General features: G+C 38.6%; 1 protein-coding gene across 1 annotated transcript in view; it reads right to left on the reverse strand.

The window, feature by feature from the left end:
* Window positions 1-17,008, reverse strand: part of PIKFYVE (phosphoinositide kinase, FYVE-type zinc finger containing) — a 107,234-nt gene that overhangs the window by 67,984 nt on the left and 22,242 nt on the right. Inside the window, exons 4-8 of the mRNA XM_058186216.1 lie at window positions 12,397-12,512; window positions 11,533-11,704; window positions 10,629-10,836; window positions 9,458-9,547; window positions 2,490-2,625 (exon numbers count right to left, since the gene is read on the reverse strand). Coding sequence (XP_058042199.1) covers window positions 2,490-2,625; window positions 9,458-9,547; window positions 10,629-10,836; window positions 11,533-11,704; window positions 12,397-12,512 — 722 coding nt within the window. The remainder of the gene's footprint in view (window positions 1-2,489; window positions 2,626-9,457; window positions 9,548-10,628; window positions 10,837-11,532; window positions 11,705-12,396; window positions 12,513-17,008) is intronic.

Below are 17,008 nucleotides of genomic sequence, written 5' to 3' on the forward strand. Positions count from 1 at the left end.
TTCGAGATAGCACACATTTAGAGGGCTTAAGTGTTCTGTCTTCAGAAGTGTTGTTTACACTGTTCCAACTGATATTACAAAATTCCTTGTTTTGCCCCTCCCCTTTCCTGGATATACTGCTAAGATAGACAGTTTGTTCAAGGGACAAGTGCACATTTTATTTAAATATTCAGAATTGTAATCATTATTCTTCTGACTGAGAGAGTTTAAAAATGGATTGTTGGTTTTCTGACACTCCAGAGATCTTGTGATTCCAAGTCTCTTGATTCTTTTTCTTTTTAGACAAGTAACCAAAAAACTTTTTTGAACATTTTGTCATTTTTAGAATGAGACTGGAAAATTAGACTGGTTTGGGGACTGCCTATAGAGTGTCTATGTACTTCCACAACACACACAGGCATTGCCATTCATGACTGTCAAATCTTTTTCCCTGCTTTATTTTTAACATTTCAAATGTATGGAAAAGCAGTTCTTTCTCTTCTACCTACTCCATCCACTTCCTTGCTTTTGCTGGTGTATATCTGCATACAAACATTTTTCAGAAAGGAAGAAATTATAGCAGTTGGGGAATCAAACTCCAGAGAACTCCACCTACTAATTAGAATCAATCCTCTTTTTTTAAAAAAAAGATGAACTCTGCTACTGATAAATATAAACAGTTTGCATGTGTTTAAAAGAAGGATTTTTTATATATTTGGACATGGTGGAGAGGTTTGCAATGTGGCAGTGTTTCGAAACAATCTAAGGCAGGGGTAGTCAACCTTTTTATACCTACCGCCCACTTTTGTATCTCTATTAGTAGTAAAATTTTCTAACTGCCCACCGGTTTCACAGTAATGCGCCGTGTATCGTTGTCTGCACATGCCTCTCACACATTGAGTATTGGGTTTGGGGGGGGTGCCGGCTACCAGCTCTGCTTGTCTGTTACAGCTGGGTGGTGTGGGGGGAGATGCACGAGCTTTTTTGGGACGAGGCTCTTTTGTTTGCGGTCCCACTATAGCGCCATTTAGTTTCACTTACGTAACGTGAACTAAACTTATGTGCAGGTGATAAAAATAGTATATTTTCAGAAATTTAAATTGTCACGGGAAATTTTATGAAAACCTAATGAAAATGTTTTTAAATAATGCTATGAAAATTTTTTAAAAAGTCAATTAAATTAAAAAAAAGGAAAGTGCTTCAGTATCAGACAAAACCCCTACCACCCACCATGAAAGCTGGAACGCCCACTAGTGGGTGGTAGGGACCAGGTTGACTACCACTGATCTAAGGGTTAGTAGCCCATATATATATATTTTATGGCTATGTTCCTTTGATTATGTAGGGCACCACAGGAATCAATCTGTGCTTGTGCCTATGGCATTTTCTCTGTTTTGTAGGCCTACAGGCAGAAGAAAAACAAATGCTTAATTTTTTATAAGAATATGACTTAAAACCTTTCAAGTACTCCACTCTTTTGTAATGCCTCACTAATTTCCTGATTCATTACAATGCTTCAGAGCTTTGATACCTTTCTCCTTCACTAATAATTAGGATTCCCCTGAGAATAAGTCTAGATTTGCATTTAAAACAACAAGCTATTATTCACTATTGCAAAGTATCCAAAATATTCCAGGGAAGCAAATAAACATATATGGTCTAGCAAACAACAAGCAAGATTTTGATTGAAGTTATTCAAGCTTGCATAGGAGAAACTATAACACATTGCATATCATATTAGTAAATATATCTTCTAGCACTAACATGTTTGAGGGAGTTCAGAAATGGAGTTCCCTGCAACATCAAACATTGACCTGCACAAGAAACAGAACATCCAAGGTGAGTCCATGAAGTAGGGCAGTATACAAATGATTGCACAGACAAATCAATCAATCAATCAATCAATCACAAGTTACAAAATTCAGAGTTGCGGCAAAAAAAGCAATTGCAAGCCATGAGAAATATCAAGTCATATATCTCTCATGAGTGTTTGGAGTTAATCCTTAAATAATTGAAATAATATTTCATGCAAAAGCTCCTATGTTAAACTGGACTATGTACTCATGGAAAAGAAAATACCATACCAAGTACTAGCAATTGCACAAGCAAAGCACATACATGTTGCTTTGTAAAGGGGATTCCCTTGTAAAGGGGATTCAGAATAGCATAGCTATATTTTTAGGTCTACCTAAATATACGCTCTTAAAAATAAGGCTTTTCTTTTTTCTAATGGATGCTAAATTGCCTTTGGTGAAAGACCATACACTTTCTTCACAAGTAGATGATCACATGAAAATAGTTCTCTTCAAACTTTAAGATTATAACGATATAAAATGACATCATCTGCATATTGTTTGAGGAAAAGTGAGGTACGTAATGCAAAACACAAGCTGTAAACAGAGGACAGTATAAAACAGGTAAACTTAAGAAATCAAGTACCACAAACAGCAGTAAGATGTTACTTATTTCTGTTGGAAGGATGCAAGATACAAGAAAAGCTTGGCTTGTACCAGAAGAAGTTTGCGTTCATCCTCACTGGTTTCCTTCATGTAGGTTCGATTAGTTTGTGGGCTGACAGATGTCTCATAGGAAGGCACCATGGGAGACCCCGATCGATCCAGAGACAGGTTAGTTATGCTAGCTGATCTGGTGGGTGGAACAGAACAATGCTTGTAATCTTCAGATCACTCCAGCTGTACTTTAAAATTAACGTTTAACAGAACAGGGTAAAACTTCACCACATGACACACACCAAACACAGGAACTTTTTAAAAGGTTAGAAGCTAATTTTTACCATATAAATTTCTCCTTTCTTGGTTTCCCAAATGATAAGAATTAAGCTGCTTGATTTACTCTTTATGTGGCTTCATGCTGCCAAAATTCAGTACAGGTAGTCCTTGACTTGTGACCATGATTGAGCCCAAAATTTTCATTGGCTTCAAATCATATGGAAAACAATCAGAACTGAATTCTGATCTTCAACCTAGAAAGCATATTTCACCTTGAACCCCCTGTAATCCCTGGTTTATATAACTACATCTCTACAGAAATAGAGCACAACAATGATGAAAATTATCTTCTAGAGTCTTGGACTTTAAGAGAGCTAATTTCAATAAATTTAGAGAGAGCTTGAGAAGGATTCCATGGATGAGAATCCTCAAGGGGAAAACAACTCAAGAAGCTTGGGAAATTTTGAAAAGTGAGATTATAAAAGCCCAGTCTAGCACAATACCAATGAAGAAGAAAAATAATAGATCTCAAAAGAAACCAGAATGGATGCATAAAGAACTATCTGACAAATTGAAAGACAAAAAGAACAAGTATAAAAAGTGGAAAGAGGGACAAGTAACTAAGGCAGAATATCAGCAAATAGCCCGAGCCTTTAAAGATGAGGTGAGGAAAGCTAAGGCCCACAATGAACAAAGGCTAGCGACAAAAGTAAAAAATAACCAAAAAAAAAAAGCTTCTTCCAACATGTTAAAAATAAGAAAAAAGTCAAGGAAACAATTGGCCCATTGCTGGGAGAAAGTGGCAAGAAGATGACAAGCAACAGGGAGAAAGCAAATCTACTTAACTCATTTTTTGCATCTGTCTTTACACAAAAGGAAAAAACAATCCAACCTATCAAAAACAGCACCACAAAAAACAGATTAGGAACACAAGTTAAAATAGGGGGGAAAATGGTAAGTGAACATCTGTCTACCCTAGACGAGTTCAAATCACCAGGACCGGATGGATTACAGCCCAGGGTTGTGAAGGAACTGGCAGACGAAATCTTAGAACCACTGAACTATATCTTTCAAAGATCCTGGAGCACAGAGGAACTGCCAGAAGACTGGAAAAGAGCTGATATAGTTCCCATCTTCAAAAAAAAGGGGGAGGGGAAACAGATCCAGGAAACTACAGACCTATCAGCCTGACCTCAACACCAGGGAAGATTCTGGAAAAGATAATCAAGCAACGAATCACCAGAAACCTAGAAGCAAACAAAGTAATAACCAAAAGCCAACATGTGTTTGTCAAAAACAGATCATGCCAGACTAATCTTATTGCATTCTTTGACAAAGTGACAAAATTAGTGGACCAGAGGAATGCTGTCGATATAATTTACTTGGATTTCAGCAAAGCATTTGATAAAGTAGACCATAACCTACTACTAGATAAAGTAGAAAAATGTGGGTTAGACAGCACCACCACCAGATAGATTCGTAACTGGCTGACCAACCGCACTCAATGTGTAGTCCTCAACGGAACTACATCCACATGGAGGGAAGTATGCAGTGGAGTACCCCAAGGCTCTGTTTTAGGCCCACTACTCTTCAACATCTTCATCAATGACTTGGACAAGGGGATAGATGGGGAACTCATCAATTTGCAGATGACACCAAGCTGGCAGGAATAGCCAACACTCCAGAAGATAGGCTCAAGATACAGAAAGATCTTGACAGACTAGAACATTGGGCGCTATCTAACAAAATGAAATTCAACAGTGAAAAAAGTAAGGTTCTACATTTAGGCCAAAAAAGCAAAATGCACAGGTACCGTATATGTGGTACCTCGCTCAATAGTAGTAACTGTGAGAGGGATCTTGGAGTCCTAGTGAACAACCATTTAGATATGAGCCAGCAGTGTGCAGCAGCTGCCAAAAAAGCCAACACAGTTCTGGGCTGCATAAACAGAGGGATAGAATCAAGATCATGTGAAGTGTTAATACCACTTTATAATGCCTTGGTAAGGCCACACTTGGAATATTGCATTCAGTTTTGGTCGCTACGATGTAAAAAAGATGTTGAGACTCTAGAAAGAGTGCAGACAAGAGCAACTAAGATGATAGGGGACTGGAGGCTAAAACATATGAAGAACGGTTTCAGGAACTCAGTATGCCTAGTTTAATACCATCGACCATGGTATCCTGCTGCGGCGGTTGGAGGGATTGGGAGTGGGAGGCACCGTTTACCGGTGGTTCTTGTCCTATCTCTCTGACCGTTCGCAGACGGTGTTGGCAGGGGGACAGAGATCGACCTCTAGGTCCCTCACTTGTGGGGTGCCTCAGGGGTCGGTTCTCTCGCCTCTCCTGTTCAACATCTATATGAAGCCACTGGGTGAGGTTATCCGTGGTTTCGGGGTGGATTATCATCTGTACGCTGATGATACTCAGCTGTACATTTCCACCCCGAACCACCCCAACGAAGCTGTTGAGGTGATGGACCGGTGTCTTGAGGCCGTGCGGGTCTGGATGGGGAGGAATAGGCTCCAACTCAACCCTACCAAGGCAGAGTGGCTGTGGGTTCCGGCGTCCCGGTACAGTCAGCTTACGCCTTCGCTGACTGTGGGGGGGGTGAAGTTCTGACCCCCAGGGGAAGGGTGCGCAACTTGGGCATTCTCCTGGACAATCGGCTGTCTTTAAAAGAACATTTGATGGCCGTCGCCAGGTGAGCATTTTATCAGGTTCGCCTGATGCGCCAGTTGCGCCCCTTTCTTGACCGGGACTCCTTACGGTCACTCACGCCCTCGTTACCTCTCACCTGGACTATTGCAATGCTCTCTACATGGGGCTCCCCTTGAAGAGCACCGGGAGGCTCCAGCTACTCCAGAATGCGGCTGCGCGGGTAATTGTGGGAGCATCACGTTGCTCCCATATAACACCTATCCTGCGTGGCCTGCACTGGCTGCCAGTAGCCTTCCGGGTACAATTCAAGGTGTTAGTGCTCACCTTTAAAGCGCTCCATGGCTTAGGACCGGGCTATTTACGAGACCGCCTTCTGCCACCGATAGCCTCCCAACGACCTGTGCGCTCCCACAGAGCGGGCCTGCTCCGGGTGCCATCAGCCAAACAGTGCTGGCTGGTGACCCCCAGGGGGAGAGCCTTCTCTGTGGCAGCACGGACCCTATGGAATGAGTTACCTCCTGGGTTACGCCAACTTCCCGACTTCCGTACCTTCAAGCGGGAACTGAAGACTCTGCTATTCAATCGGGCAGGACTAGCCTAAATATTATTTTAATTTGATATTTTAGTTTAACTTAGTTTTAATTGAATTTTAAACTGTATTAATCTATTTATAATTTTATAGTTTAGGGTTTTATATCGGTCGTTTGACCGTTTTTAGTTTTAAATTGGCCGGTTAAATATTTCATTTTAAATGTATTTTAAATTTATTGTGTATCTATGTGTTTTAATAAGGCTGTACACCACCCTGAGTCCTTCGGGAGAAGGGTGGTCTAGAAATCTAATAAATAAATAAATAAATAAATAATAAAAAAGGGACTACGGGAGACATAATAGCAGTGTTCCAACATCTCAGGGGTTGCCACAAAGAAGAGGGAGTCAAACTATTCTCCAAAACACCTGAGGGTAGAACAAGAAGCAATGAGTGGAAACTAATCAAGGAGAGAAGCAACTTAGAACTAAGGAGAAATTTCCTGACAGTTAGAACAATTAACCAGTGGAACAACTTGCCTGCAGAAGTTGTGAATGCTCCAACACTGGAAATTTTTAAGAAAATGTTGGATAACCGTTTGTCTGAAATGGTGTAGGGCTTCCTGCCTGGGCAGGGGGTTGGACTAGAAGACCTCCAAGGTCCCTTCCAACTCTGTTATTATTATTATTAATACTAAGTCTTCAAATACAGGGGCTGAAATTTGAATGTACAAAGCTCAGGAAAATAAGCAAAAATATCCACATCCCTATACACTGTGTTCTTGCTGTGTTCTTTTCATAAATAGTTGAGAAAACCACAACTTATCCCAAATTAGGAAATGCTTGCTAGTTACCTGGTTCATTTTACCAGCTTTATGAAAACTGCTGAAGGGAACAGCAGAGCATATGTGGGAACCTTTTGCTCAAATGACCTGTGCTTCAAGAAATGCCAGCCAGAAAAGCTGTGTTAGTTCACAGCTATTTTCCCCTTTACACATAAAATAGGATCTAAAATGATATATATGACAGCTGCCCTGTAGTGGGGAGATAATGCCTCATCCATCTTTACTTTTTTTGTATTCTGCCATTTTACATTCTTTGTTTCCTAAAAAGTTCACTTCCAAATTGCTGCAAAAACTACATCCTTTTCACATCTCAGGACAATTTAGGAATAAACATGCACGCAACTTGACCCTGAGCATGCAAAGCTTTATAGGTTGAGCAACTTTACTAGGAAAGTAAATAACTGCAATACATTAATGGAGCAAGACCTTCATAAAAAGTTCTCCTGCTACAAAGCAATGTTCCAGTCTTTATTCCAAAGAATGCTTTTGAGGTCTGTAGGTGATGGGGGGGGTGGAGCCCAGGATTTTTGGGAGGCACACCCACATCACTCCCAAAAAGACAGCTAAGACCATCCTAAAAGCTAGAAGAGCCAATGGAAAACAAGTTCATCAATTTGCTTTCTGGCAAATTTGTCTTTGTGAATGGCCATACTTACCACAGCAGCCATTCTGTAAGAGTCCCCACACACTTTCAGAATTCCAAATGTGCCCATTAGCTCCAAAAAGGCTGGCAATCCTTACCCTAGCTTGTCCTACAATGCATTTCTAAGTATATCCACTACTTTTATATTTATAGATATTTAAATTGACTGAGAAGTGATTCTTGCAGAGAACATTCAATTTCTGAAATTATTTATAAGATACTGATATTTACCAGCTACAAATAATTTGTTTACAGTACATTCCCTCAAACTGTTGCATCCTTTTCAGAGGCATACAATATACACTTTCCATTTAGTTATAGGTAAGTTAAATTTGATATGCAGTACAATGTATTCTGTCAGATAACCATGATTTGTCTTTGACAAGGAAGAGCTCCTGAGGGATTCTGCCTAAGGAAGCAATACTTTGAAAATTACTTGTATTAATGTTGGTCAGGATAATGCCTTCACTATGTAAAGAGAAATCATCTCTACAATCCAAATAAATTGAGAGGGAGGGAAGCAGAAAGTTTAGTATAAGTGGGAAGATTTTATACTCTTCCCTAGGCACGTTTTCTGTCTTCTAATTGTGATGTAAGGTTTACATCAAATGTAATAAGAAATATAAAAAGAATGAAAATCAAATAGGAAGTTTTAAAACAAAACTGATAAACAAGATGTAGCAATCATTATAATATATCTACATTATATTAATTAGGACTGCATGATATTGTGCTATAAAGAGAGCAAAAATCAATACAGAATGGCTCTATTCTTGTCAATTAACTGTTCTCTATGGCACATAGCTAGAACTACAGATATAATTCCCATCCTACTGCTGACATATAGTAATTCATCAAAGCACTACTATCCCAGCTCAAGTGAAGTATTATGCTCTCATAAGTACACACACCCTTTGCAATATAGCCAATAAGAATCAGTGAGATCATATGATGAAGCCATCCCAGTATTTCAGTGTCATAAAGGTCTTTAGAACACCATGAATCAAGAGCAAATGTGATGATGGCAGGAACAAACAACAGAGGGACAGAAAATGTGTTATTTTGCTTATCTGCAAGTTGATTCATAATTTGGGTATCTAAGAATGGCTATAATTTTGGAAATAATTTATGAAAATGTTTAATGTTTAAAATTTAGAAAGTAGAAGTAGAATTTAATGGAATAAAATCAATAGCAGTAGGATGAAAAAATTAATTTTTAAATATCTTATGGAACAGTTACCATGTTTCCCTGAAAATACAACCTAGCCCGAAAATAAGTCCTAGCCTGATTTTTTTGGGTAGGCCTAATACAAGCCTACCCCAAAAATAAACCCTAGTGAAGGTGGTGGGCATGACCAGCACAGGAGGCAGCCCTTCCTTTCCCCAGTCACCTCATGGCTGCTCGGCCCCATAATCGCGGTCTGCAGATCAGGTGAGCCAGTGAGGGCTGGAAGTTCTATCTCTCCAGGCCGCGATTAAGGGACCGCACTCGCCACCTCCTGCACGTCAAAAAAATTAAGACACTGGGCCTTATTTTCAGGAAAACATGGTATCATACTTTTCTTATGAAAACTGATGTGTTTTGGGGGATTGGAATGGATGAACTTCCCAGTCTGGATGAAAGAGTGATTGATCCCCAAAGCAAGAGATTACTTGAATTACAGAGCCACGAACTAAGATTTGGATGGCAAATAGTATAGTATCACGAGGTTAAGATAAATGTTGATTTGAAAAATCACTTTGTTAGACACACCATTCCAAGGATTCTCTAAGAGATATTTCTTTGGGCGTCACCTCAGCAAGTCTGCTTTAGAAAAGAAATGATGGCAAGGCCAGACTAATACTTATGTTCAAACAATACACCTTATTATAATACACTGTACTGGAATTAATAGAAGACAAAAGGTCTGTACTCTCTAATGCAGACACTTTCATCAAGTCACACAGTTCTTCCAATAGTGTACTAATGTTCTTTTGATTCAGGCATTATGTTGTTTATTCACACAGAGTCAGCAGTATGCTGCTTCAAAGATACTATTTAGTATGGGGGTGACTTCTAGTTGGATCACTTACCTATTCCGTGCAGGAGACTTCCCTGTTTCCTCCTGAACTGATCCAAGACGTGTTGATAAGGTAGAGGATGAAGAATCTGGGTGAATCAAGCTGCAAATTAAGGATATTACATTTAAGCAGCAGTTAGCACTGCACTGGAGAAGTTAATAAGACCACTGGCGCAGGTTGAAGCAGCAAGTCGTTCTGTGCCCCCAAAAAAGAAGGGAGGGGTGTTGCAGTACCCCAAGCAAAATCCCAAAAAGATCTTGAATTCAAAGTGTTGGGAGGTTCTCTCTTTGCAACATAGACTCTTATATATAAATACATTATTCCAGATCCTCAACAAGATTATTAAAATGATCAGAGACATATTAAAGAGTTTTTTTTCTTATAACTATTTACTATCTTGAGTCTCCAAAGAACCATTCAGATTGCATATAGGTAGTCCTTGACTTACAACTGTAATTGAGTCTTCAATTTCAGTCATAAATTATGATGGTCGTTAAGCTGCCTCTAGCTCTCACCCACCAGCCCACGGGACACAGCACCTCCCCTGCATGTGAATGCAGAATGATAAGCCTAACAGAGGGGAGGCAGAGTCAGCTGGGGGGGGGATCAGTGGCGGGGAGGTGGTTGTAAATTGGGCGGGCCCAATTTTGTTCACATGACCACAGGGGCACTGCAACAGCCGTGTTTCATGGACCATTTTTTCAGTGCCATTGTAAATTTGAACAGATAGATGCTGAATGAGGACTACCCGTATATACTCAGAGTCCTCTTCCAATTTTCAATACAATAACATGATAAATATACTGGTGGAAAATATAGTTTCGTGTTTTTGAAAAATACAATTTTCAATTTACAAGCTCCAAGGAATGAAAGTAACAGAACTGAGATCTTAGGAAAAGACGGAGCTCTGTTACAGTATTTTCTTGATGAGAAACATCAACACTGGATCACAGAAAAGTCATTGAAGGATGACTGAAATATTGCAAATTTTCAATATGATAATATAGGAATTGCATACTATTGACAGAGGCCATAGTGTCCTGAAATAATTTGCAACTGTGCAGCTAAAGAATGCTAAAGTAATAATTAAAGTTGTCTGAACAATGCTTTCTAATTGGAGGTTATAAAATTAGTGTAAGACTGAACAGATTTTCTAAGCACTTAAATATAAAGACATTGATACCTTTGCCAGGCAAGATCTTCTTCCAGGAAAATATTACGACTAGCTTTTCTGCTACCTACAGGAGTACGGGGTTCCCCAGGATCCAATACTGATAAACAGCTTGATGAATCAGATAAAGCGGTCAAGTCTTCCCCAATGGTGTTACTTTCTGTGGAGTGAGCATAGCTTAAGGCTATTTTGCGACAATAAGTGCAAGCTCTCAGATCACCTATGAGAAATAGGAGAGATTGCTTTTTAATCTGAAGATTTGTGACATGAAAAACAGATAGTTCCTACTGCATTTGCCTTATTTCAAATGTAGGCTTTGTATCCATCCATCTGTATCAAGAATCTAAAGAAAACTCTTAGATCAACACCACTACACAAAATGTGAGCTAGATTTTGAACAAAAAGCATAAACAGCATACATCAAGGCCTGCAATATATACCAGAACTGAAGACAATCTAGCAAAACATGTTTCATAGCAAAAGGAAAACCTCAACTCCACCCGCATGTCATGCTTATCTTTAACCAAAGTGTTGCAATCAGAATACTGACACCAGAACACGGAACTTAGGTTGGTCTGACCTTTCCATACTTGCCACCCATTCTTCAACCCGGTAAAATTACTTGGAAGAAACAAGATGGATGACTATCCTGACAATTTCTGGGAAATGTCATTGTGTTTAGAGAAACCAGGAATGGCAAGTCATTATATGGTTGCATATCCATGGGTTAACCACAAAAGTCTTCCTAGTATTCAGCTGATGGCAATATGGATGTTACTGCTCATGAATTCTTACTGGCTGTTTCACCCACTATGTTTTGGGTCAATATGAAATTCATCCTCACCCACCAGTTCCAACAGAAAGATAATTTCTTCATCTTCTCAAAAGCTAGATGTTTGATTACACTTCATCTTACCTGTATAACCCATAAATTTTCCAGGGATTTCCTGGTTACAGCATCGGCTACAGAAAATTTGCCCACATAACCGACAGTGATGTCTGCGTCTAAAAGTGGTGAATTTTTCACTACAGTCGTAACACTCTTTACACTGGCTATCAGGCATCCAGTATTGTTTGAGGTCACTGTCCTATAGAAAAAATTTGCTGTTTAGTAAAGGAAACAGTTTCAGAGTGTTCTTTTCTATTTCTAAATGTGAGTCATATCATGAGATCTCACAGATTCAAAATTAGATTAAAATACACATTTACAGGTTGAATAGAGTTGAGGTATGAAACTCAAATTAGATTCAGAACAATGGCCATATGAAAACTTGTTTATAATGTATCAAAATTCTCCAATCTTCATACTTGCTATAAAATAGATAATAGAGAATTAATACATTTGCACTGCTCCTATCTTTTAAAAAGCTATGTCCTGCTTAGTTTACCCAAGCCAAAGGATTTCACTTATGTAATGCTCTGAATTTAATCATTATCATAAGTGAAATTTAATTTCACTTATGTAATGCTCTGAATTTAATCATTAAGCAATAGGATTTGATTTAGTAAAAGGCAGCTAGAGGAAAGAAAATTTTCCAACTCATACATGAGAAGGAAACCAGATATATCACACTGGAAAGGTATGAAAACTGATTTGCTATTATTGTCAAAATTAGTAGACAACCTTGGGCTCATTGCTTGAAAATATATTTAGCAGTAGCAGTGTTCCATAATTCTCTATACAAATTCTAAATACAAAATGGAATTTTATAAAAACAAACAAACACAAAACTGATTTCAGGATTACTCAAAAACTATTAAAGTAGGCATAAAGCAATACCTGGCTTTTTCCTTCCATGATTTCTTTGAGGCGTTTTAAAACTGTACTGAGGCTTCTAAGTTGAACAGCTGTCCTAGGATCATGGCCACTAAGAGGAGGATCTTTTCTTCGATTGTCTGGAAGCAAAAGACAATAGTTGCCATATGTGATCCTGGTTCTCAATGAATGGACAATGAATGGAAATCCATTTGGAATACAAAAATGTTACATACAGAAATTTTAACTTCAGTTCTCTCTTTTTCAAACTGAGATAAATGCAGTGGTTAACTTCCTGAATTTGAATTATTATCTATATTACTTTCCTGTAATACAGAGTATCTTATTCAAAACCACTTTTTTGTGAAAAATAGTCTTTTCAATTATAGCCAATTTTCAAATAGCCAATTAAATTATCTTTAAATAAATAAGAGACAAACTGATAAAAAGCACTTATCAGTTCAAAGGAAGTTATATGTTATAAATTGGTAAATATATTTGAAAGAAACTTGGATTGATTCAACAGATCTCACTTTCTGAAAATGCAATTCAGAAACACAGCATTTAGTTTCAAAAATGAATATTTCAGACTTACAAAAAATAAAGTCTTCAAGTTGAGCTTGACCCCAACTGACTCCATGCACATCTCCATTCTCACAGCAACAATACAGATGCAGCCATTTCCTTCTTTGAAGAATTTTTTTCACCTTACCCACAGCTCTGGGCTTTCCTTATTTTAATTAACAGCTGAGATACATTGAATAATTACAAGTCTATTTGGGTTCTTTCTAAAAATAATAAAAGTCTGTGGAATGAAAGGCAAATGGGATTGCCAATTTCAAACTGAGTTATTAAACAAAAATATATGTGCCATGGGCACAGAACTAGTATTAATATCCCAAATATTACAATCTGTATTAATAGGTGTTTATGAGTTTATGATCCATCGATTGATTACGTGCCATTGCAAACATTAAACCTTAGATCCCACTTCCTAGGGCTAAGTCAGCAAAAATATTGATTTAAGGAGGACGGGAACAGTAACTATTGCAGAGAAAAGTCAGCTAACATCATACAACATTTACTATTAAAATTTTATTATTTTGTTTTGTCTTGAGAGTTAGAATATAGACACTGTATAAGCTGCTGAATAGAAAAAGACCTCACCAATTCTGAGCACTTTAAATAAGAGAAAAAAGACTGGGGTAGAGCTAAAGCTTTAGAAATATTTTTGAAATCAAGGCTATAACTACACAACTCTAAACAATTTAGTTTTAAAAAAATTACCTCAAACCTGCACCTTAGCGGTGTAGGAATCTACGGAAGCTATTTATCTGAGTCAACTGTTTCAGAAAATATTAACTTGCTTTAAAACAAGATAATTAATGGCTACTCAATTTCTGAAGTCACAACGATGGCTTTGTATATAGCATTACAGCAAATAATTAGCCTTGCATTAGTTCATTTAATTTCTTGTATTAAATCAACCAGCCAGCCACATATTAGCAACATCAGCATGTTACAGGAGAAAGATTTTGTGCATTTTATCAAGAGTTTCTTAATGACAATGACCTTCCTATTCTATCACTATTCTATATGGATTCAGATTCCCCTAGTTTTGCAAGCCTCCTTTTCTTTGTTGCATTTCCCCGCTAAGGACTCTTTCATATTTAAAAAGAAAAGTGCTTCAAGTTTCTTACCAATTCCATAGTTCTCCATTAGCCAGGCATTTTGTTTTGCTCTCCTATGCAGCAGAACAAACACGGCTCTGCTGAATGCACTGCTTTATATACCACTCATGTTATGTGGAATGCTGGCAGCACAGCCAAGAAGCAGGCACAATAACTCTTGCTGTATAATGGCCAGGCTCCCAACTTTGGAAGAACAAGAAACAAGGTTTGTCTTTGTAAGCTGTGCCAGAGGGTGTTACTAACAGCCATCTCCCAGCTAGAATCTATTTGGCAGCCACCAAGCCCCAAGGAAAAGCATGGTGCCACTTCTATGGCTGATAATGGGTGATTTCTATCAACATTCCTAAATTGCAGTGCTACATTTCCCAGTCTGGTAATTTAGACAAACTTCTAAGACTTTTCAGTTTTGAACTAAATTTATGACAGAACATCAAATTAAGGTCTATGTATGGAGCAACTACATTGTACTTTGAAGAAGAACTACTGGTACCTTACTCAACGGATGCTATAACAGGTGCTTGTTTTATTATGAATGTCACTTTCCAGAATTTTATTAACAGATCAAAAGACTAGTTAATGAAAATAATACAAAAACTATATAAATAATGTATTCAAATATTGTAATAAGCTAAAAAACCACAGACAGCACTATAGGATCAAGACTATATCTAAAAGTTTGGAAAAATAAAGGACTTTCCTGCAGTTAAAATTATATGGTAGACAAACTGGGATATCACTAAAGCAGCCATCTCTGGGTTTTAGGAATGTGCAATGCTTTAGATTCAAATTTTAAAAAAATGCTTTAGAGCTTGTGTGGGAACATACTTAAGTTGTTGGTCACTCCATACTGTATGTCTTTTGCTAGGATTGTGCTGCAGTTGTGGAGGAACCCCTGTACAACCCAGAAATCACAACTGCTCTCAGTTACTGTGAGGTGTTAGGTAAATCTGCCCATGTGCTGAGAAGATGAAGAAGTGTTTTTTAGTGTTTCTTACTCTGAATAAAGAAAGATCAACTAACTGCAGCTACCGCTCCTCATACTATTTTTCCTTTTACATAGTACAATGTTTGTATAGGGCTAGTAATCTAGTTAATGCTGACCCTGCAATCACATTGTATACTCAGATCTCTAATACAGAGGAATCTGGAAGCAAAAAAAACAAACAAACGTATGTTTGCAGATCACCACGTTGTACATATACAACCATTTTTCACCATGAACTGACAAAGTAGGAAACTGTGGCTTTTGCCCAAAATGTAGAGCACAAAGTCCAGACTGAGGGCTTATGAAATCTCTTATAAATCTGCCAAATCAGGTCCCACATGACAGAGCATGTCCTGCAGAGTCCCCTGAGCAAAAGCTTTAATATTAAAACAGCACAAATACTCTTTATTCTTGCTAGGAACATTTATCAAATAGCAACAGAAGCATACACATTAATCAAAAGCTTTCAGAATTACATGCTATTTATTTAACAAACTTATACAGCCACCAGAATAGGGAAGTAGGAATTTTGATAGGTGAACAAAACCATTTGACAAAAACAAACAAAAAACCAATATTGAGGCCCTAGTAAAACTTGTATCAATCAACCATACTATGCCAGTTCCACCAACTGATCCCAGTGCTTGGGGAAAATCTTTTCTGCTTTCCATAAGGCTAAAAGAGTCAGTACCATCTGTATCTTTTTGAGGGGTGGATGGGGGGGAGGCTGTTCCATAAACAAGTGCCACAATAGAGAAGGAATGATTCTGAGACCCTGCCAAGCAACAATATTTCACTGAAGACCTTGTAATATGCCCACTCTGCCAAATCTACTGGGATGGATAAAGCAAAAATTGTATGATTTGGATTAGTACTATGTGTGATCTGTACCACTATAACTTGTAAATAACATATGCCTTTGCATTATATTTGAATTAAGCCACACATATTGTGTTCCTGTGTTCAGCAAATCATAAAGCAATGACTTATTACATTGTATGAACTCAGCTTATCACTGCAGACTTCTCTCTGTAGCACAAAGGTTAAGTTTAACCATCCTAAGAGTAGGAGAAACTCTTCAGGCAATTAATGGTCATAATAATAATCTAGGAAAGCCAGCTGTGATGTTCACCCTCCAGTGGACCAATGGGGAAGTGCCTGATGGATTTTGGGCAAAGTGTCAGGATCTTAGACAGGGCGGGAAAGAGAAGTGCATGGGAAGGGAAGGGAGAGGTTATGGATGATGGGCATGGGAGTAGGGGGAAGAAAGGCCCCTCCCAATGGTTCCCTATATGTGGGGATAAGACACTCCTAACACCCCTCGGGGAGGGGGTCTGTGTGTGTGTGTGTGTGTGTTTCCAGCGTAACACTGGAATGCCTGGGCCGTTAAGGAGACCGAGTGCTAATGGGAAAGCGCCTGATGTTCCCTTCTCTTGGCAGATGGTGCCCCCTGGTGATTTGGGGCAAAGTGCCAGGATCATAGAAAGGGCGGGAAAGAGGAGTGCATGGGAGAGGGAAGGGAGAGGGCAGGGATGATAGGCATGGGAGTAGGGGGAAGAAAGATCCCTCCCAATGGCTCCCTGTCAGAAAAATGTTTCGACATCTATAAATATCCAGCCAACACCAAGTTATCGGTTAGTCCTTTATATAAATGGAAAACCTAACTCCTATTGTGATTATTTTGAAAGTTGTACAATATCTTGGATAAAAACTGAGCTTCACAGACCTTGGTAAGGTAGCTGAAATGATAAAAACAATATCACACCCTTCTCTCAGCTGTCCTTAAAGAGCACTATAGGACAATTCCCTATCCGGAGAGACAATGCCCCTGTGACTCTGGACACACAGAAACCAGAGAGCATGTGCTCCTCCAGTGCCTGTACTATAGAGATATTCATACTGGAACTCATCTCACCAATACCATATAAATACCCAGCTAATTTTGTACCTCCTTGCTGCT

Source organism: Ahaetulla prasina, chromosome 1, assembly GCF_028640845.1.
Source record: "Ahaetulla prasina isolate Xishuangbanna chromosome 1, ASM2864084v1, whole genome shotgun sequence".
Lineage (NCBI taxonomy): Eukaryota > Metazoa > Chordata > Lepidosauria > Squamata > Colubridae > Ahaetulla > Ahaetulla prasina.